A 23,132-nucleotide genomic window follows, 5' to 3' on the forward strand; every position below is an offset into this window, starting at 1 on the left:
TTTTAAGCAGTTTAGAAATAATGTTGGGGTTTGTTTTTTTTATTTAAATATACAACAGTAAATGATCTCAGTCACTGGTAATGCCTCCTGACATGCAATTTATTATGGTGCTGAAGGAGATCCTGCAGAGCCCAGGGGATACGGGTCCTTTAAGCACCTTTGTGGAAACAAATCTTATTATCAACAAGCCCTTTATTCTGATATTCCTCTTCACATCTTGGCAAGATATTAATTTCACTGCTCTCCCCATTTATTTCTGCTCTGATCATTGATGGTGGATGGATCTTGTGAGGAGGAGGAGGGAGCAGAGCAGAGCACATTTCCCTCGATGATCCCTCTGAGTGTGTTGATATATTTGTTTTCTGTGTTGCAGGAGGCAGCCATCAGCTGCTGGATCCAGTTCAGCGACGGCTCCGTCATGCCCCTGGATATTTACGACCCCAAAGACTTCTCCCTGTCGGCCACCTCTCTGGATGAGAAGGTGGTGTCCACCCACCACGACCCCAGGTTCAGGTGGCCCGTGGTGGCCGCCGAGGGCGAGGGCCAGGGCGCCCTGGTCAGGGTGGAGATGGTCATCAGTGAGTCCTGCCAGAAATCCAAGAGGAAAAGCGTCCTGGCCGTGGGCACTGGCAGCATTAAGGTCAAGTTTGGTCAGGGTGATGCCAACCCCAACAGCAGTGACAGCAGGCACAGGGGGGTCCCCATGGAGAGCCACAAGCCCAGCTGGCAGGACAGAGGGGACGGGCACTACTCCAGCTCCTCCGTGGGCCACCACGAGCAGGGCAGGGCCACCACCACACACAGGTCTGTGCTCAGCAGGAAGGAGGACAGGGACAGCCTGCTGGAGGACGACAGCCAGAACCTGCCCCTGGACTTCACCAGCTTCCCCGCCCAGGTGGACCTGCCCAGGGACGGCGGGGACACGGAGGACAGTGACCTGGTGCAGACCCCCAGGGGGCTGAGTGACCTGGAGATCGGCATGTACGCCCTGCTGGGCGTCTTCTGCCTGGCCATCCTGGTGTTCCTCATCAACTGCGTCACCTTTGCCCTCAAGTACAGGAACAAGCAGGTTCCCTTTGAGGAGCAGGAGGGCATGAGCCACTCCCACGACTGGGTTGGGCTGAGCAACAGGACAGAGCTGCTGGAGAACCACATCAACTTCTCGTCCCAGCAGGAGGAGCACATCACAGCCATCGACAGGGGCGTGGACTACGAGGAGAGCAAGTACCTCCTCAGCACCACGGCCACCAAAAACATCAATGGACAATCCTTCGGGTCCCCCGAGCCCACCTTCGGCGAGGGGAAGGAACAGAAAAGCGAACCCACCACTTCTCCTACCTCCAAGAGGAAACGGGTTAAATTCACCACCTTCACCACCATCTCCTCTGACGACGGGTGTCCAGCTGTCAGCTCCATCCTGATGAGCAACGAGGACGACATCAAATGGGTCTGCCAGGACATGGACCTGGGGGAGTGCAAAGAACTGAAAAACTACATGGAGAGGTTGCACGAAAATGCGTAAAGGAGACGCGAAAGACCTTTTTTATTTGGGTTTGGTTTGTTCCTTTGTTCGTTTTTCACTCACCTTCTGCCTTTAATTTTGGGTAGTGGGGGCAAAGTGTTGTATTCTGACAAGAATCAGCTGGTGGAGAGAATAACTCGATGGAGCCCCAAGAAACCACCCAAAAGCAGCTGGGAGAGCAGAGAGCCTGGACAGCTCTTAAAAATTCAAGTCTTCTCTGTGCTCAGAGATGGAAGTGAGAGATGTGTGTGGGTTTTTTTGATACACGGTTACATGAAAAAAAAAAAAAAAAAAAAAAGAAAAACCACTTAGAAAAATCATACGGTCCTATTTTCTGTGCTTTCCCAGGAAATCAATAAATATAACAAACTCCAGTGCGGTTTGGATATTACAGAGCTCACACAAGCTCCGCCGTTCCATATTGCAAGCTTTGGTTTTGAGAGAGAAAAGATCGGTGTCAGAATAAATAGATCCATGAGAGGAGCGTGTCGCTGGAGCCGCGTGCACAGAATATCCAGCCAGGAACATTCATTTAAAAACCTGACAAAAAAACCAACGGTGTGAAGGGAGCAGCTCCCAGAGCTGAGGAGTTCCCAAAGAGTTCAGGAGGGGATAAAGACACAACTGGGCTGTTCACACAGCAGTGTGTTTGCCTCCCGAGCACTGACACTGGATACACACATGCACTTCAGACTGAAACTCTCTTTTTAAGTAGATGCCAAGGTAACCAACTTTGCCAGCCGATTTTTTTGGTATTTCTCTAATTTGTAAAATAGGAGAAGATAGAATCTATACTCGGAGTATCGCTCGTATTAAGGGGAGGTTTTTGGAAAGTTTGAGAGAATGAGCTATTTTTAAAAGCCCGCTTTATTTGATGGCCCTGTTTGGAATTTGTATTCCCTGCCCTTTCCCTGGAGCTCCCCATCGGGTATCCTGAGGGCACCTCCCACATCAGTCAGCCTTGGAAGCTGTGGTCATTTTCCCTTTCCCTTTTCCCTTTCCCTTTTCCTTTTCCCTTTCCCTTTTCCCTTTCCCTTTTCCTTCCCCTTTTCCTCTCCCTTTCCCTTTTCCTATTCCCTTTTGCTTTCCCTTCCCTTTCCCTTTCCCCTTTCCCCTTCCTCTTTCCCTCTCCCTTCCCCTTTCCCATTTCCCTTTCCCTTTTCCCTTTCCCTTTTCCCTTTCCCTTTTCCCTTTCCCTTTCCCTTTCCCTTCCCTTTCCCCTTCTCTTTTCCATTCCTTTTCTCTTTCTCTTTCTCTTCCCTTTCCCTCTCCCTTCCCCTTCCCCTTTTTCCCTTTCTGTTCCCCTTTCCATTCCCTTTTCCCTTTTCCCTTTCCCTTTTCCCTTTCCCTTTCCCTTTCCCTTCCCTTTCCCCTTCCCTTTTCCATTCCTTTTCTCTTTCTCTTTCTCTTCCCTTTCCCTCTCCCTTCCCCTTCCCCTTTTTCCCTTTCTGTTCCCCTTTCCATTCCCTTTTCCCTTTTCCCTTTTTCCTTTTCCCTTTTCCCTTCCTTTTTCCCTTCCCTTTTCCCTTTTCCCTTTTCCCTTTTCCCTTTTCCCTTTTCCCTTCTCCCTTCTCCCTTCTCCCTTCTCCCTTCTCCCTTTTCCCTTCCTTTTTCCCTTCCCTTTTCCCTTTCCCCTCCCTCCCTGGAGGAGCTGGGGATGTTCAGTCCTTGTTCTCCCCCCGTTTTTATCCCAGCACATTCCGAGGTCACAGGTGAGATCTGCACCTTCACCATCCCACCCTGCCCTGCCCAACTCAGCAAACATTTGTTTCCATCACTGGGGGTGACAATTATCTCCTGCTCCCCTCTGATAAGAGTGGACAGATAAGGGTGGACACACAGCAGGATCTCAGTGACTCCCACCTGCCCCCAAACCAGGACATTCCTCCACAGCAGCCTCCAATGGCAAAGTGCCAAAGCACCGACTAAAATCCAGGTGATGGATATTTTTATATATATATTAAAAAAAAATATTTCAAGTTCCACTTTATTTCCTGGAGTAATTCCTTGCCCCCTTTTTTTTTTGTTCAGTCTTCCATCACTGAATCTGGGTTGCTCAGTTTAATACACACCCACCCTCCCACAAACACTTAGACCGAATCCCTCTATATTTAGAATGTACTGTAGATTGTAAGAATGTAATATATATATTTATAAACATGCCAACTGTGAATAAAATTTGCATTTTAGTGGCTTCATTTTTTTTTCCCTACTCTGAATGCCTCTTTTCTTTCACTGCCAGAACATTTCCCCTGAGAGAGCCTGGCAGCAGCACAGAGATGTGTCCTTTGATGGATCCAGGAGGGCTCAATCCACTCACAGAGCTTTACATTGTGCAGTGCTGGGGGATCAACATGTCGTGCTACAAATATTTGTGCACCCAGTCACCCTTCTGAGATTTGAACCTATTTGTAAATAAATCCAAATGCTTTATTTCTAGCCTGAAAGGCTGAGATGTGAGTTTCTGGGTTGGGGTTCTGGTTTGTGTCGCTGTAGGACATGAAAGAAAGACTCCAAATATTCCAGAAGGCAAAGAGCACAGAAAAAAGGCTTTTATTGTCTAATTCTCACTGCCTTTTATAAGGTGTTCCCATCCAGACTGAACATGGTTGGGGAATAGGAACGACACCTCTCTGATCCCATTGGTTAAACTGGAGAAACAGCAAAACACCACCTGGAGAAAGATTGTTCTGAGAAAGGAGAGTTGTTGGCCAGGATTGTTTGGAGAAGAAGCTTTCTGGAGAAATTTTTTCCTTGGGGAAGAAGTCAGCAGCTGCCAGCAGGGTAAAATCTCTCAGCCCCACAGTTTGCTTCCTTGGGAAGATCCACATTTGGCCAAACACCTTCTGAGGTGATTTTAGGAGGGTGGGTGAGGAAATAGAGAAAATGTGCCCAACACTGTGGGGATCAGATGGACCAGGTGGTCTCTGCTTTCTTTCCTTGAGCTCCTCTGCTCAAAGCTTGGATGGCCCAGTGCAGGACAAGGTGCAGCAGTGACAGCAGAATCAACCTCCTGCAGAGATTTTTGCACGTCTCTGTCTGTTGGGAGGGCTGTTTGTGAACATTCCCTTTTTGCTCTGCACGGGGCTCACACTTCCATAAAACCCTCTGCACCTTGGGGCATCCCAGGGGAGGAATTCCAGGTGATCAGTTGAGATCCCAACTGGCCAAGTCAGGCCTGAATCCTCTCCCCCACCATTAAAGCAGTGATGGTGTTGAGATGCTGCAGGAACATCATGTTTTACATTTTACATTTTACTGGCAATGTCCTGAACCTGATAAAGAGCCCTGCTGACTCTCCTGTGGGACTTATTCATTACCTGAGTATTTTCTTCTTTGCAGTTGCCTCTTATTTTCATGTCTGAGTCTCTTTTCCTATGAGTAGAATGATTGAGGCACATTAAAAAAAAAAAAAAAAAAACAAAAAACACAAAACCAAAATTTATCTGATACAGTTTGGTTCTTTGTAGAGACTTTATTCAGGAATACAACCAGGAGTAGGAACTCGCTGGTCCCATAAATCAGGTAAGCTGGTTCTTCACTCTCTCCTTTCATTTTAAAAGCCTCCCCTTCAGCAGTCTCAAATATATGATGGTTTAGACACCAGTGAATTCAGAGCCTGAGCAGTGCAGCCGAATAATTGCCTTGAAACAAGACTTCTCTGGAGGATGTAAGTGACTTAAAAAAAGCAGAACAGGTTTTAAATCTCTGTGCAGGCTGCACAGGAGCTGCTTTCACACCTCCCTTCCATAATGAATGGGATGTAAATGCACTGAGACACTGGAGTTCAGCTCGGGGTGTGCTCAGTGTCCCCAGGAGTGGCAGCTCTCAGTCCCCCCTGGCCCTGGGGCTGCTCTGCTGTGGAAAATCCTCAGTGAGAGCTGCAGGACTCGTGTAGAACAGGCTGGAGGAGCCTCTCACTGGTGTCACTGAGCAAAGAGAGCTCACCCTGCTATTGATCAAAGTCCAGCAGCATCGCTGAGGAATTAGCTCAGGGAAAGGAGCTATCGCTGCCAAATGGAGCGTTTAGAAAATGCCTCCAGCTTTAAAAAAAAAAACCTCCCAGAGATGAATTTATTTAGTCCTGAAAGCCCAGGAACTCTGTCATGTATTTCTACATGTTCATTGTGGTCCCTGCACAGCCCTGGAGCTCTGCAGCCTCACCCCTCACTGCCTGCAGGGCAGGGACACCAAAAATCAGAGCAGGGCTGTGCCAGCCCCCAGCAGAGATGTCCAGGGTGAGGGAGGGGCCAGGGGGGCCCAGGGGTGTCCTGGACACAGGGACACAGTGCCAGCCCCAGCTCCCCTCTCTTCCCTCCCTGTGATGCTGTTTTACACCACAAGGACACAGACTGTGAGATTCAGGAGGCTGAAAATGACTCCTTTATTTCTGGGCTGTGTCTCCCTTTTATCCCATTTCACACAGACCAATTGGATTGGTGACACAAAGACAAACCTCTTCACTCCCATTGGTCAGAGCAGAGGGACAGCAAGGAGAAGTCCCTCCTGGGGAAAGGAATGAAGAACAAAGGGACAGCTACAAAAACATTTCTCCTGTTGACAGAAAATTCCCTGGGAAAGGAATTTCAGCAAACCAAAACACCTCAGGCACAAACCAGGGCTAAATTAGGCACAGTGGTAGCAGTTGATATACTCATTGCTTAAACTGTTTAGTCAAAATAACATCCAGTGAACATGGAAAGAAGACTCTGCTATTGATACATCAACCATCAGCATCTCCCATCTGAGGAAAGTGTGGACCAAGGCCCGAGCTGGAGGTGACAGTAATGGTGATAATGAAGGTGATAATGAAGACACAGCCCAGAAACACACAGGCTCTGAAAAGGCAAACCCAAGGAGGGGCCAGGCTAAACAGTTCCTGAAATATGGAAATTAGTTTATGGAAAAATATGAATATTCAACAGACTGATGCACTAAAAGGGTATTTAAAGTCACCAGGCCTGGCTGTTCTTCTTTTTGCTTAATCCATTTCCTAATTGTCTGATTTTTTTATTATTATTAAACCTAATTCCTTAAACTCTACCTGGAAAGGTGACTGTTTTTCTCAGCTCCCTGCAGACACATCCTGCACTCTCCCTGCTGCCCACCAAGCCTCTCCTATAACCCAACTGGAATTCCCTGAGAGCTTTCCTTGCAAATTCCCCCTGTGCACAGCCCCTGCTAAGAACCTTAATATTCCTGCGGATCCAGAGAGGGGATTTCCAACAAGCATTAGGAAAATTAAACTTCTCAAGAGCTGTCTCAATCTGACGAGCTATTTCTGGCTCTTTAAAGTGAAAACATTAAACTGGGGGATGGGGAAAGCTGAAAAATGATGAATTGGAGGCAGAAAGGAGACTCTGGATACACCTGGAGCAGCCACAGGTGGATCTGCAGCCACAGAAATACAGGAAATGGATTGTTGGAGGCTTCCTGCTGCCTTGGGATGGAAAATCATCGTGTCCCACCCTCTGCCTCCATCCAGAGCCACAGCAGCTGGTAACACTAATGAGTGTGGGGGGTAATTTGTGGTTTGCATCCCACCCAGAGCCCCCTTGGGGAGCCCCTGGTTAACCCAGCAATTCCCACCCAGGACTTGGACTCTGGGGATGGGAGTGGGGACACTGGGCTGACCAAAAATCCTGCTGGAGGTGACAGCAGAGTCCCCAGCTCGGGCTGGGGGCACCTCACAAACCCGAGAGGTTTTGTCCTGCTGTTCCCTTCCCTGCAGGGCAGGTCACACAAACCCCCAGCCCCAGCTCAGCCATCCCTGGCCCCTTTGGCTCCTTCCTCCCCCTCTCTGCTGCTTTCCCTTTTTGCATTCCCCCTGCAAGGGAGGGAGGCTGTTTATAGCCCAGGCCACTGCAGGGGAGGGTGAGAAGCTGAACCAGGCTCTCAAGATGTGAGGCTGTGACTCCGAAGGAGGAGATGATGTTATTTTCTTTAGGAGCATCAGAGTGGCAAAATTTAGCTGTTTGCAGATTTCTCAGTAGTCTGGCCTGGTAGTTTTGCTCTAAAACCTGGAATATTCCCCTGGTTTGAGGCCTGATTTGGGTGATGCTGCTCAGCTTGTCTGTCTGTCCTCCCTGTTCCTTTGCAGCAATCACAAACCACATCACACTTGGGTTAAAAGATTAATTAAAGCCCCTCCTCACAGGTGCAGTCAGAGTGGGGGAGTCTGCAGTTCAGCTCTGCAGAACATGAGGGGACAAAACAATTACAAGAGATGATTAAAATCCTTCTGAGCTCTTCAGGGCCTGGGGCAATTGTGCAAGGACTGTGCATGAAAAAAAAAAAAAAAAAAAAAATCCTTCTGAGCTTGCACTTGCAGCCTGCCAAAAATTCCTGTCCAGAGTTGATGCCCAGCCTAGCATGGACCAGAGCTGGAGGAATTTGGGCACAGGGAGCTGGTGCCCAGCACAGCCCAGAGCTGATGCCCAGGGCACAGGGCAGCCCAGCCCAGCACAGACCAGAGCTGATGCCCAGCTTAACAGGGATCAGAACTGGAGGAATTCGGGCACAGAGAGCTGATACCCATCCCAGCATGGATCAAAACCAGAGGAATTCAGGCACAGGGAGCTGGCACCCAGCACAGCCCAGAGCTGCAGGAATTCAGGCACAGGGAGCTGATACCCAGCCCAGCCCAGAGCTGCAGCAGGGGCTGTGGCTGCAGAAAGGATCACAACAGGATCTCTTAGAGCAGCAGAGAGCTCGGGGCTGGTGCTCACTAACGTGACCCAGGCCATCCCATCCCTGTCCCTGCAGGGCTCTGCAGGAGGAGCTGTGGCAGGACCTGTCCCAGCCCTGTCCCCGCAGCCTCCCCAGGCTCTGCAGGAGTTGCTGTGGCAGGACCTGTCCCTGCAGCCTCCCCAGGCTCTGCAGGAGTTGCTGTGGCAGGACCTGTCGTGTGCAATCCTGCAGCACCTTCCCACAGCGCTGGGCATCTCCTAATGAGCCCTGGCAGCACACACAGGCACAGCAGCACTGCTGCTCCTCCAGCCATCAATATTACATTCCTGGGCCGCTTCATTTGCTGTTCCTCACGGAGCTGGAGCGGGGAGCTGCATAATGAAGGGTTTGTGACAGAGGTCTTCATGTCACATCAGCAGGAGGGAGAAAATGATCCTGTTCCAGGCACTCTGGAGGAACCTTGGCCCTCCTGGTGCTCAGGGCTCAGTGCTCTGCTCCTCTCAGGACATTGATGCTGCCAGTTTGGAACCTCAGCTGGCCAAGCTTTGGCCAAGAAGCAAACAGCACATCACTTCCCCTCCTCCATCCCTTTTACACCTGCTCGTTTATCCCCCAGTGAAGGACTGAAATGAAGCTCAGCCCTTGGGGCTGCCCATTGTTCCCTGCTCTGGAGTGAGTCCAAGTGTCACCTTTGTGCTCCTGCTGCCACCCCAGCCCTGGCTGTGCTGCTCACACAATGCTCCCTGTCCTGGCAGGGGCTGCCCTGAGCTCCTGCTTTATCCACTTCATTTATCTGGAGACAATGTTTGGAGCCACTTCATTAAATTCCTTTACAATGTCCTGTGGTTTCTGTCCCCGGTGCCTGGCTCGCACAGATAATGCAGCAGAGACAATGGGGGTGTGGGGAGGTGGGGACATGGATCTGTTTTCTACGAAAGGGGAGAGCTGGGGATTGTTTGAGTTACTGAGGCGAGGATTCTCTCTCTTCCCTTTTTCCCTCAAAAAAAAAAAAAAAAAAAAAAAAAAAAAAAAAAAAAAAGGAAAAAAAAGAAGAGAATGAGCTTGAAACATATTTTTGGATAATAGATGCAGGCAGTAAATACTAGATTAAGTCTTGAGCAAAGAGAAAACCTCCAGCTCTTTACAGCCAGTGTGGGGTGAGCAGCAGACAGGAGATATAAACACCTATTTATTGCCTGTCTCTTCCCCTCCCAGTCTTTTCATAAATGCAGCAGATCAGTCTCATGAATTGGGTTTTATTTTTTCTCTTTTTAACGTGTCAAACGCTGTGATGTGAGGAGGGACTGCTGGAACACAGAATGGATGGAACACAGACTCTCCAGTGGCTCAGGCACTGCTGTTCTCTGGCACTGGAATCTGTCAGGGATGCCAGGAGCTTTCCTCCAGGTGTGGCTCACAAATTGCTGAGAGGGAAGACTTTATTTCAGCAGTGCAGACTCTCCAGGGAGCAGCAGGGATGCTGGAGAACAGAGTTTTGTGCAGTGGAGTTCAGAACATCAACACACTGCAATTCCTCCTGGGTTAAATGGGGATTTTTTGGCATTTCTATCCTCCTGACAACAGTCCATACAGGTGAGAGTGACAGCACAGGGGTAAAATGTTCCTAAAAATGGTGGGAATTGTGTACAACAGAGTCAGGGGAGGTGGAAAGAAAGGCTGGGCTGGGAAAGGGAACCCAAACTATCCAGGGCCTGGAAACAAAGGTTGGGTTTTGTCTTTACTGGATCGTGGACAGAGGAAACTGCACCTGCACCATCATCATGATGTGATTGTTAATTGTAATGATTGTTTGGTAATTAAATATGATTATTGGTTAAGAATCATGAGAAATTATGTTGGGGGGAGGCTGATGGAAACTACAAGGATTCCTGCTTGGATAAATCAATGCATACAATAGAACAATATGGATTTAATAATTAATACATAGTTATAGAACAAAAGGGTATAAAAACATCCATCCCTAATCCATGTGGGAGTCAGATTTGGGTCTGTACCCAAATTCCCTGAGCTCTGCAATAAAACCCCTGCAGATAATCATCCTGTGACTGTGTTTCAAGACTGACAAAAGGGCTCCCCCTGCCTGCACCCCTGTTGTGGTTTGAAAGCAAAACGAGTGAGAGGCTCCAAGTCAGAAATACAGTTTAATAAGAAAAAAGGGAAAAAGGTAAAAATAAAATAAAATCAATGCAATAACACAAAGGAGCACTGCCAGAGTCAGAACACACCCTGAGCAGGGTGGGGGGAGCAGTCCAGGTGAGGGGCTCTTCCTGAAGCAGTGATCCCACAGAAAGGTCTGGGAGCTCTGCTCCTCTGGGAATCCAGTGGCTCAGGGCTGCTTGTCCTGTCCCAAATCCCAGATTCTCTCCAGGTGGGAATGCTTGGCTCCTCCCCCTGGGCATTGGGAGCATCTCCCAATGGGATGAGGAGTCGTGCAGTGGCTCCTTGATGGCCCATTAAACAGAGAGAGCTCCTGGAGGGAGTTCCCTGTGAGTCCTGGGCAAGGCATTGATGGGCCATGAGCAGAAGAGCCCAAAGGAGGGGCCTGGGAAAACACTGCCCCACCTGGTTCCAACAGCTCATGGGGATGGGGATGGAATAAACACTGTGTGCACATCCTACACCACAACACAGGACAGGTGGGGACAGGGATTTGCACAGACTCTTTAATCCATGGCTGAGGCAGAACCAGAATCAATTCCTGACAGTCACCAGGGGCTGCACAGGTTTATCCCTGGCAGGTTTCAGGTGTGTCTATCAGCAAAGCTCTGCTCAGAGCTGCCCTGCACTGCCTCAGCCTGAGCTGGAGGACAACTGCTGCTTTCTTTTGGTCTCAACAGGAGTCTGGGCACAGCTGGCAGCCCGTGCTGCAGCTGGGACTGGGCTCAGAGCTCTCAAACACTCATCCAGAGCCTTAAACGTGGCTTTATTCCTCATTTTGGAGTAAATTAAAATAACTCCCCTGGACAAATCTTTATTTCAGACTGAACCACCAGTCACTTCTCTCCAGCATTGCATTGTCCTGCTGGGTGTCTGCGCTGGCTTTGAGGCTGCTCCTTTAACCTGGGGAGGTGTGTGGTGTCTTCAGTTTATTATTAGGGCTGGAAATTCTGCTTTTGCATCCTCTGCTTTTAATCCCAGCCAAGCACTGGTGATGGAACAGCGTGTTTGGAATAATTCTGTGTTTTCTCAGTCAAACACTGAGCCACAGCCTTCACCTCCCCAGCAGTTCATGGCAGCTGCAGCTGAGTTTTATTTGATGAAAAATATTATTTTTTTTTTTTACCAGCTCCTTGAAAGCGCCACAGCAATCTGATTTCTCCTCATTGTCAGGGTGTGTTTGTTGAGTCTTTCAGAGGGAATGAACTCCCCCATTAATGCCAGGGGAACCATTGTATTCCACAATAACGGAGTGTGATGTGCACCACAAACCATCCTGCTCGTGCAGTTGCATTTAATACATACTGGGAATGGTTTGGTGGCTGAGGGTGTTTATCTCCTTCCTCTGGGGATGGGCCTTGCAGGGTTTTTATCAGCCCACATTTATTTCCCCATCTCTGCAGGAAGTTGGTGTGTCCCATTGCACAGAGCTGGGTGTGTCACTGTCCCCAAATTGTCCCCAGCTCTGGGGTGACTGTCCAGGGACAGGAGCAGCATCCTGGTGCCCCTGTACAGGTCCCCTGTTTCCAGTCCCTTCCTGTGGATTCCTGGGCAGGAAAGTACAGAAATTAACTCTGAAAAGGGGGATATAGATGGTTTAGGGTTAATTAAAATAAAATCTCAATTCAGAGAGCTCCCATTGCGCAGGGCTGGGCTTGTCACTGTCCCCAAACTGTCCCCAACTCTGGAGTGACAGTGCCAGGGACAGGAACAGCATCCTGGTCCCCCTGTACAGGTCCCCTGTTTCCAGTCCCTTCCTGTGGATTCCTGGGCAGGAAAGTACAGAAATTAACTCTGAAAAGGGGGATGTGGATGCTTTAGGGTTAATTAAAATGAAATCTTAATTGAGAGAGCTCCCATTCCCCAGCTCTGGGGTGACTGTGCCAGGGACAGGGTGACTGTGCCTCTTGCAGAAGAGGCACAAACACTTTTAAACCTTCCAATACCCATTTGAAGGTTTTTCTTCCCCCATTAAGTCCTGATATGATTCCACAAACCTTCAAAGGCACTGCCTGTTGCCAGCCTGGAGCTCTGGGGGTTCTGTTCCCAAAAAAATGGGAAAACTTCGTCCAGCATGAAAGTTCTTAGGGCAGAGAAAGGACAAAAATTAACTCTGAAAATGGGGATTTGAATATTTTAGGGTTAATTAAAATGAAATCTTAATTCAGAGAGCTCCCATTGCACAGGGCTGGGTGTGTCACTGTCCCCAAACTGTCCCCAGCTCTGGAATGACAGTGCCAGGGACAGGAGCATCATCCTGGTCCCCCTGCCCAGGTCCCCCGTTTCCATTCCCTTCCCATGGATCCAATGACAGAATTAATTGCAAAATAAAACTCTTGTAATTGGATTAATTAAGGCAACATTCCCAGGTCCTGAAATACAGGAGCAGCCGTGGGGTAAATGCACAAAGAAAGGTTATTTTTTTCCCTCCCTGCAAACAGAACAAATTCTATTTTTGGAGCTGTTTCTGCATCTCCAAATCGAGGTGTGCTTTGGCTCTGAAAAAGCTGCTGGGGAGGGAGTGGGGAAGATAAATCCTGTAATTAGGGCTGCAGGACAACAAAAGGATTATTCCTACCTCCAAAAACCACATTTGAGTGAAGTTGCTGCACAGATAATTACACCCCAAAGTGCCTGCAATGGGCCTCGTGTTTTCCTTTACAAGGCTCATTGAATATTTATAGGCCTGGAAGAGAAGTGGGGATGGAAATTTAAAACATAAATCCAGTTTTTGTGCTGATGAAAGTCCCAACCTTTGAGTCTTTATTTAGGGCAAAGTCTCTGAGGTGGCTGATCCCAAAACTGGGTGAGTTTTGTCTCCTCTCAGGGCTCAGCTCTGCATTATTTCATTTATTTTTCCTGGTTTATTTTGGTTTTTTTTCCCTTTTGCAGAAGGGGCTGTTTGTGTTCCTCCCATGCAGATTCCACATTTATGGATTAAATACAGCCTGGAAAAATCAAATGTTAATTTGCCTTCTGAGGGTGTAGCAGAAATTTCTCACTTGAACATTTTTTTTTTTTTTTTTTTTTTTTCCCTGGGAATAGCACAAATTCCAGATTGATACATTTATAGTTGGAGCTGAGTTGCAGAAAAAAAAAATAAATTACTTTTTCTAATCACTCACCATTATCTCAGTGCTCAGGTTCCCAGCCCACACTGTACATTTGTTTATTTGCTTTTATAAAAAACTGGTTGTTTTTCTCTAGAAGACAAAAAATGCTGTTGGAAAGGGAGGGGGGTGGCTGAGGATCAAAAACAATCAAGCAGGTTATCAGAAATAATATCGGAAATAAATAATTATCAGAAATAATATCAGAAATAATATCAGAAATAAGGAATAATGATCAGAAATAAGGAATAATGATCAGAAATAATATCAGAAATAATTATCGGAAATATTATCAGAAATAAGGAATAATGATCAGAAATAATATCAGAAATTAGAAATAATTCTCAGAAATAACTATCAGAAATAAGAAATATCAGAAATAATTATCAGAAATATTATCAGAAATAAGGAATAATTATCAGAAGTAAGAAATAATTATCAAAAATATTATCAGAAATAAGGAATAATTATCAGAAATAATATTAGAAATAATGATCAGAAATAATATCAGAAATAAGGAATAATTATCAGAAATAATATCATAAATAATTATTGGAAATAAGAAATAATGATCAGAAATAATATCAGAAATAAGGAATAATTATCAGAAATAATTATCAGAAATGTTATCAGAAATAAGAAATAATTATCAGAAGTAAGAAATAATTATCAGAAATAATTATCAGAAATAAGTAATAATTATCAGAAATAATATCAGAAATATTATCAGAAATAAGAAATAATTATCAGAAATAATTACCAGCAATAAGGTGGCAGAGGAAACCTCTGAGAGCTTTTGAGAGGAGAACAAAACACCCTGAATTTGACTCAATTAATTAGAAAAATCCTTTTTTTATTACCTATAAATACAGGATGCTGAAAATTCACATTACAGGAGTTGAGTGTTTGCAGTGACCAGAGGAGCCCCAGCAGCAGCAAAACCCGCCTGGAGCTGCACATTCCCACTTTTCCAGAAGAAAATTCCAGTTTCTCCAGGGCTGAGTGAGCCTTGGGGCTGCACCCCCATGGAAAAGGATATTTCAGGCATATTTAGGGGAAAAATGGGCTCAGAAGGGAGAACAGAAATCCTGGGGGTTTAAATCAATTCTGTGATTTTGAATCAATTCTGTGATTTTGAATCAATTCTGGGATTTTAAATCATTCCTGGGATTTTAAGCCAACTCTGGGAATTTTAAACCAACTCTGGGATTTTAAACCGACCCTTGGAATTTAAACCAACCTTGGGAATTTAAATCAACTCTGGGATTTTAAACCAGTCCTGGGATTTTAAATTGATTCTCGGATTTTAAATCAATCCTGGGATTTTAAATCGATCCTGGAAATTTTAAATAATTCCTGGGATTTTAAACCAGCCCTGGGATTTTTAACCAGCCCTGGGATTTTTAACCAGCCCTGGGATTTTTAAACCAGTCCTGGGATTTTAAATCGATCCTGGGAATTTTAAATCAGTCCTGGGATTTTAAATCAACCCTGGGATTTTAAATCGATTCTGGGATTTTAAATCGATTCTGGGATTTTAAACCAAACCTGGGATTTTAAAACAACCCTGGGGATTTAAACCAACCCTGGAATTTTAAACCAACCCTGGGATTTTAAATCGATCCTGGGAATTTTAAATCAATCCTGGGATTTTAAATCAACCCTGGGATTTTAAATCGATTCTGGGATTTTAAACCAAACCTGGGAATTTAAACCAACCCTGGGGATTTAAACTAGTCCTGGGATTTTTAAACCAACTCTGGGACTTTAAACCAACCCTGGGATTTTTAATCAATCTTGGGATTTTAAACCAGTCCTGGGATTTTAAACCAACTCTGGGATTTTAAACCAGTCCTGGGATTTTTAAACCAACCCTGGGAATTTAAACCAACCTGGGATTTTAAACCAACCCTGGGATTTTTAAATCAAGTTCTGCCCCTCGAGGATTGTGCAGCCCCATCACAAACGAAGGAAATTTGTGAGAAATCCTCCTCTAGCAGCCCTGTGGGTCAGAGATCTCCCAGCACAATCCCTTTCTCTGCTCCAGGGGAGTTTTCCTCCTGCTGAGCCCAACCTGAGCCTGGGCTGGGCTCAGCTGGACACCTGCAGCTTCTGAAGCAGCTTTGATGTGTGTAAACAATAACAATGTGCATTATTCTGGGTTTTTTTTCTATAAAGAACCCCAAATTAATCCCATTTCCATCATCCCAGTGCTCTGCGGGTCACTGGAGCCTCAGCACAAGGTTCTGGTAGGTTTTTCTCTCTCCTTCCCAGGAGTGATGTTTCTTCACATAATCCTTGGCCTTTGTTATAATCTCCTTTTCCATGATGGGGTCGTTCATTAAACTCTTGGACAGGGCAACGAACTCCTGGAAAAAGATGAAAAAAAATGATCAGTTAAAAATTTTTAATTTTAATTTTCTCTGGGATAAAGTCCTGATGTTCCTGAAATAGCAGGTCCAGCTGTGAGCCAAGAGATGAAACTCTCCTAAGTCATTTTTCAAGGTCGAGTCCTATATTTTTATTTATAAACAATGATCCATAAATATTATTATTTTATTTATTATCATTTTATTATTAAATCAATAAATTTTATTATTTTCCACAACCCACCGATTAAGACATTTAAAAAATCTCATTAAAAAATCCAATCTCTGTGTCCAATCTCTGTGTCCAGTTCTGTGTCCAGTTTTGTGTCCACCCTTGGATTTATCCTGATTTATCCTGATTTATTTTGATTTATCCTGATTTATCCAGGATTTCAGCCCCTCACCTGTTGGGGTCACACCTGACCCCAACTCCACACACAAACCAGATAAAGGTGGAAAAAAAAAAAAAAAAATCTCACTTGGCATCATCCAACAGCCTGGAAAAAATCCCACTGATAAATCCTGTTCTCAATGAACCACATCCCCAACTTTAATTTTATTCTCCTGTGGAGGATTTTATGTAAAGGAATGTTTAAAAATAATTCATGTAAATTAGCAAAGAGCAGAAAAGCAGCAATGTAACATTTCTTGACAGGTAGTCCCAATTAGGATTCTTTTAAAACGGGGATGTGGAGGACAACAACTTGGAAACATGGAAATGATAGAAGGAATGAGATCCTTATTCACAGTTACAATAATCAAAGCTGGGGAAAAAAAATTGACAAACTGAGTCCAAAGCATAAAATTAGAGAAAATGCAGGAGAGGGAGAAAAAAGGAAAAAAGGAAAAATCCCAGGTTTGCTGCCCTGGCTTTTCCAGAACATCCACCACAGAATTTGGAAACTCAACTGAATAACTTTTTTGTCTGTTCCCTTTTACCACAGTTTTGCATTATTTATTGCCCTGTTCTTACCTCTCACTTTTTTTTTTTTTTAATTTTTTTTTTTTTTTTTAACTTCAGGTCCCATTAACTCAGTGTCAAATATTCCATAAACTTGCAAATTCAAGCAGCAGCGGGATCAACCTGTGATTTAACAGTAATGTGCAGAAATGATGGAGTGTCAGGGACAAAACGTTCCAGGGTTTTCACTTCCACATTAACCATTTCCATCTTTGTGCCTGGCAAGGCTTTGGCTGTTCCCAGCCAAATGCAAATAAAGGTTAAGGGCGCCCAGGATTAGATATTTCCCACTTTCCTGGAAGCCACAAGAGCTCACTTCCAGCAAGGAGAAGAAATAATTTTTTTTATTTATTTTTTTTTTCTCCAGTGAAAGAAGAAAGCCAACAGCACTCACAGTATAAAATAATTCTCATTGCATGATGGTTAATTGATACAGGTGCAGGAGTCATCAAAGAAATGTTTTGGGTTTTATAGAAACCACTGGAAAAGTGGAATATTCCAGAAAAAAACCAAACAGAACCACGCTTGAGATGGAAGAACCACACTTGATTTTTTCTATTAATACAGGTACAGGAGTCATCAAAGAAATGTTTTGGGTTTTGGAGAAAGCACTGGGAAAATGGAATATTTCAGAAACAAACAAACAGAAATGGAAGAACCACAGTTGAATTTTTCTATTAAAAACTCCTTTAAAAACCAGCCAAGAGAATTCACCTTCCACAAACACGACTTAACAGGCTGCATTAATCCCACCCTCCACACAGTAAATAAATAAAATACATTTTCTACTTTGCAGAATTATCAAATGGAGGATTCTGGTATGACTTTTTTTAATCTTGAGCTGGATAAAACTCTGAGGGGATCTTTTTTTCTGAGAGTTCATTTTCCATGAATATGTAAGAGCAAAACTCTAATTCAGGAAAATCTGCTGAAATTAAAATCTCCACCATTTAAATATGGCCAAGTTGTTCCCTCTCTCCCCACTCTTATTTAACTTTAGACTCCATCCTAACACTCCATTTAATTTCATCATTAATTTCTCTGACTGAGCAATCTCTGGCATCTTTAAAAATCCTTCCCATTAAGGATTTGCCTGCCGGGAATGCCAGCCAGTGTGTCAGCTCAGACTGGGGGCTGTTTTTGGGGAGCTCCAGCCTGTCTGACACATCCACATCCCCATTCACATCCACATCCACATCCACATCCACATCCACATCCACATCCACATCCACATCCACATCCACATCCACATCCCCATCCACATCCACATCCACATCCACATCCACATCCACATCCACATCCCCATCCACATCCACATCCACATCCACAGGGAAATCTGACACATCCACATCCACATCCACATCCACATCCACATCCCCATCCACATCCACATCCACATCCACAGGGAAATCTGACACATCCACATCCACATCCACATCCACATCCACATCCCCATCCACATCCACATCCACATCCACATCCACAGGGAAACCTGACACATCCACATCCACATCCACAGGGAAACCTGACACATCCACATCCCCATCCCCATCCCCATCCACATCCACATCCACATCCCCATCCACATCCACATCCACATCCCCATCCACATCCACAGGGAAACCTGACACATCCCCATCCACATCCACAGGGAAACCTGACACATCCCCATCCACATCCACAGGGAAACCTGACACATCCCCATCCACATCCACAGAGAAACCTGACACATCCACATCCACATCCACATCCACATCCTCATCCCCATCCACATCCGCATCCGCATCCGCATCCACATCCACAGGGAAACCTGACACATCCCCATCCACATCCACAGAGAAACCTGACACATCCACATCCACATCCCCATCCACATCCACATCCACATCCTCATCCCCATCCACATCCGCATCCGCATCCACAGGGAAAACTGACACATCCCCATCCACATCCACAGAGAAACCTGACACATCCACATCCACATCCCCATCCACATCCACATCCACATCCTCATCCCCATCCACATCCGCATCCGCATCCACAGGGAAAACTGACACATCCACAGCATCTCCTCTTTGCAGGGTTTTGGTTTTTGTGCCTGAGATTTCAGGCTGGTGGTTCGGGTGGGGCTTTTTCTGCTCTCTGTGACCTCTGAAGGCTTTAAATCTGATGAGAATGAATTGGAGTCGCGAGGTTTTGTTTTTTTCTTGGTTTCTCGCGTTGTTTATTAATTCTGATCTTACAATTCTCTGTGTCTGGCCAAGGTGTTCACAGCAGCCTGGACACGAGGGGACTCCCCGTGATGGGAGGTCACTCTGCCTTTATACAGATAATTCTGTGGTTATTATTGACCATTCCATACCAATGCCCAGTGCCTGGACTAGAAGGGTCATTTCTACTCTGCCCCAACCCACTGAAACTCCCTTGTGCCCACGTCACTGCAGACAATGGATTGAAAGGGGAGAAGAAGGACTCAGGGTTCCACCCTAATTCCTCCATCTTGTTCCCTGCACCTCCATTCTAAAAATCCCAAAACTACAAAATTTCTACCTGGTGATAAACCACACCAGTGACTGTCACACATTTGTGACTTGTAATTCCTCTCTGTGTTGGAAGTTTTTCTCATGGACTGAAATCAAAGCCTGTGTCCTCCTGGGCTCTGTGCCAGGGAAACCCTCCTGCACAGACCCCAGACCCCCCTGGGCAGACCCCAGACCCTCCTGCACAGACCCCAGACCCCCCTGCACAGACCCCAGACCCCCCTGGGCAGACCCCAAACCCCCTGCACAGACCCCAGACCCCCTGCACAGACCCCAGACCCTCCTGCACAGACCCCAGACCCTCCTGGACAGACCCCAGACCCCCTGCACAGACCCCAAACCCCCTGCACAGACCCCAGACCCCCTGCACAGACCCCAGACCCTCTTTTTTGGGTCTCAGACCCCTCTGTCGAGCTCTGTGACCTCCCAGGGTGCCCAGAGGGATGCCCTGGGCTCTGCAGGTTTGGCTGTGGAACCTTCAAACCCCAGAGCAACAAGTGTCTGTGAGCAGCTCCACCAAACGTTCAGCAAGGCTGACACCTAGGACCAGCTCCCTGAACTGCACAGGCAGCTCCAAAAAGGGGATTCTGAGCACATTCTGAGAGGAAACACCAAACTGAACACAGAAAAGAGCCTGGGACAGGAAATGAAGCTGGAGGTGTGTGGTTGTCTCACCTGGGGGGTGGAGAAGAGCAGCCCTGTCTCCTTGTGTTTGATTATTGCTGCGTTCCCTGGGATGTTCCTGGCCAGCACTGGGACCTCTAAATCCATTGCCTGGAGGAATAAAGGGGAAAAAAAGAGAAATTTCTAAGGACTCATGCATTTCAATGTGGTAATGATGACAATTTTAATAAGAAAAAAAAAGAAACAATGGTAACAATGACAATTTTAATAAGAAAAAAACAAAAAGAAACAACAATCCAAATTTATTTCCCACCTCTCCAGTGTTTTAAATAAAGAATTTTATTCCCCAGAGAGCAGTGCCAAGCACTTTACAAAAATCCAACTCCAGTTGTGATTTGTGCAAACCTTGGGCTCTCAGCTCTGCTCCTCACCCAGGTCCTGATCTGAACCTTTAATCACTATTGATTGGGAATATAATATTGGGAATATTGGGAATAATCACTATCGATATGAATTGGGAAGCCTGGCTGTAAAACCAGGAATATTCCTCTTGTGCAATTATCACAGTGGCAAATGAGGAGGAAATTCCCTCCCCCAAATCCTCACTCTGTTCCATACTGACTCCCTGTCACTCCAATTAATGCATTTTTAATTGCTGTCATTACAATGACAATTTTGCTTCAGTCCGCGTTAGCAAGGAAACAAAATTCCAAGGAGAAAAATGTGATTTTTTTTTTTTTTTTTTTTTTTTTTTTTTGTAGTTTGGGTAAAATTAAAGATACAAACACCTGAGCTGATTTTGTTTTTAAAACCAAAAACGTGGAATTGTTTCAGGTCTGGAACTGCCCATGGAGGGGAAGGAACAGGAGTGTGAGTGCAGCTGAAATTATCTCACAACAAATTCCTTCCCTTGATTGATTGATTGATTGATTGAACACCAATTTATATTTAATTCTCTGTCATTTCCAAACTCTGAAGGGGAAGAAATTTGTTTTATCCCAGGTTTGGAGGGCAGGAAAAGCCACCCAAGGAAAACTTCAGGCCAAATTCCCAGGTAGCAATAAATTATAGTCATTATTCACACAGAGCAGATGGGGCTGCCTTTATACCCCTGGCCTCAAACAAATGGATTGGGCTCTAAATAATTACTGCACAAAGTGCCTTCAGATTTAATTTAGATACTTTATTTTCAAGCAGTTAAAAAAAAAAAAAAAATCGTTTGCATTGCTGAAAATATGTATAATTTACTGACCCAGGTTCCATAAAACAACATTTCAGCTCATGGCCCATCTGCTTTGGGACATTATTTGGACTGTAAATGTATTTTTCTGCTATTGCAGGGTGGAAATTGGAGCTGTGGGAACGTTACCCAATAAACAACCCAGAGAATAAGAATCTGTATTCTGGATTCTCCCTCATTTTCTCCCTTTTAGCCCATCCCTATTCTTGTTGGTTCTTCAATTTTACTGCTTTGCATCACCCCTTCAGTTGTTTTCTTTTTTTTTATTTTATTTTTATAATTTGCTATTTATTATATTTCTAATTTGCAGTTTTATTCCAAACTGTGCCTCACGTGTTGGATTGTGCCTCACAGCACAGCAGAGCCTGTACAACTTCCTTTTATTAAATTAAAATATATGAGTGTTTTTTAAGTTTGATTTTGTTTGTTTGTTGGTTTGATTGGTTTTATTTGGGATTTTTTTTTTTTTTTGGGGGGGGGTTTTTTGGGTGGTTTTTTTTTGTGGGGGTTTTTTTGGGGGTTTTTGTTTGTTTGTTTTTTGTTTGGTTGGTTTGGTTTGGTTTTTTTTTTTGCTTTTTGGGGTTTTTTGTTGGGTTTTTTTGGGGTATTTTGGGAGGGTTTTGGTGGGGGTTTTTTTTTGGGTTTTTGTTTGTTTTTTGTTTGGTTGGTTTTGTTTGGGTTTTTTTTGTTTTGTTTTTTTGGGGTTTTTTGTTCGGTTTTTTGGGTTTTTTTGTTGGTTTTTTTTTTGGGTTTTTGTTTGTTTTTTGTTTGGTTGGTTTTGTTTGGGTTTTTTTGGGTTTGGGGGGTTTTTTGTTGGTTTTTTTTTTTTTTTTTTTTTTTTTTTTTTTTTTTTTTTTTTTTTTTTTTTTTTTTTTTTGTGGTTTTTTGGGTTTTGTTTTGTTTTGTTTTAATTGGTTTCTTTTTAGTAAAACCCCAAAAACATAATAATTTCCCCAACAGCTGGAACACCCCTGAGCGCACAGAAAAAAACTCTCCAATAAAACAACACCAAAATCCAACCCTTATTTTTAACAGGACCAAAAGTAAACACAAAAAAACATTTCCCCCTTTCACATGGCCAGGAACGTGCTCTGAGCTCTCAGAGGAAGAAATACATTTTTCATGCCTCCTGTGATGTTTTGTTTTCTCTTCTTCAGATGCCAAACACACAAACAGATCAGTTCCAGTCAAATCTCAGAATCAGAACAAAATGACAAAACAATTAGTGCTGGATCCAGCCCTGCCATACCTTGGGGCAGGTTGGGCTCCATGTGATTACACATTTATCTCAGATATTATATATTTATCTCCAAAATGCTCTTTACACATTCATGACCTTGGGAAATGGGGAGCTTTGAGGACAATGAGAGCTGCAGTTCCAAACTCCAGCCTGTTTTATCCAGCCCTGGAACAGAAGATTTTATTGCGGAGTTTTCTCCAGGCCAGGATCATATTTTAATGAAGTTTTCTCCAGCCCAGAACCAGATTTTAATGCTGAGTTTTCTCCAGCCCTGTAACAGAATATTTTAATGCAGAGTTTTCTCCAGCCTAGAACCAGATTTTAATGCAGTTTTCTCCAGCCCAGAACCAGATTTTAATGAAGTTTTCTCCAGCCTAGAATCAGATTTTGTGCAGTTTTCTCCAGCCTAGAACCGGATTTTTATGCAGAGTTTCCTCCAGTCCAGAACAGATTTTAATGCAGAGTTTTCTCCAGCCCAGGACCAGAAGATTTTTATGCACAGTTTTCTCCAGCCTAGAACCAGAATTTATGCAGTTTTCTCCAGCCCAGGACTAGATTTTGTGCAGTTTTCTCCAGCCCAGGACTAGAAGATTTTATGCAGAGTTTTCTCCAGCCCAGGACCAGAGGATTTTATACAGTTTTCTCATTATTTAACAAG

At 44.9% G+C, this 23,132-nt stretch overlaps 2 protein-coding genes across 5 annotated transcripts in view; one reads left to right on the forward strand and one right to left on the reverse strand.

Annotated features, from left to right (window-relative positions):
- Positions 1-2,059, forward strand: part of TMEM132D (transmembrane protein 132D) — a 185,623-nt gene extending 183,564 nt beyond the window's left edge. Inside the window, exon 9 of the mRNA XM_083873970.1 lies at positions 374-2,059. Coding sequence (XP_083730096.1) covers positions 374-1,522 — 1,149 coding nt within the window. The 3' untranslated portion in view covers positions 1,523-2,059. The remainder of the gene's footprint in view (positions 1-373) is intronic.
- Positions 2,060-14,929: 12,870 nt separating this feature from the next.
- The window catches only part of GLT1D1 (glycosyltransferase 1 domain containing 1), a 33,289-nt gene continuing 25,086 nt past the window's right edge, over positions 14,930-23,132 (reverse strand). For 2 of the 4 annotated variants that reach the window (XM_083874115.1, XM_083874114.1), the window contains exons 11-12: positions 20,046-20,144; positions 15,253-15,869 (exon numbers count right to left, since the gene is read on the reverse strand). In XM_083874115.1, coding sequence (XP_083730241.1) covers positions 15,723-15,869; positions 20,046-20,144 — 246 coding nt within the window. In that variant the 3' untranslated portion in view covers positions 15,253-15,722. Of the gene's footprint in view, positions 15,106-15,194; positions 15,221-15,252; positions 15,870-20,045; positions 20,145-23,132 lie in introns of those variants that run through there. The other 2 variants (XR_014591310.1, XR_014591311.1) reach the window with 2 other exon arrangements.

Source organism: Zosterops lateralis (genome assembly GCF_965231275.1).
Source record: "Zosterops lateralis genome assembly, chromosome: 17".
In the NCBI taxonomy this organism is placed as follows: domain Eukaryota; kingdom Metazoa; phylum Chordata; class Aves; order Passeriformes; family Zosteropidae; genus Zosterops; species Zosterops lateralis.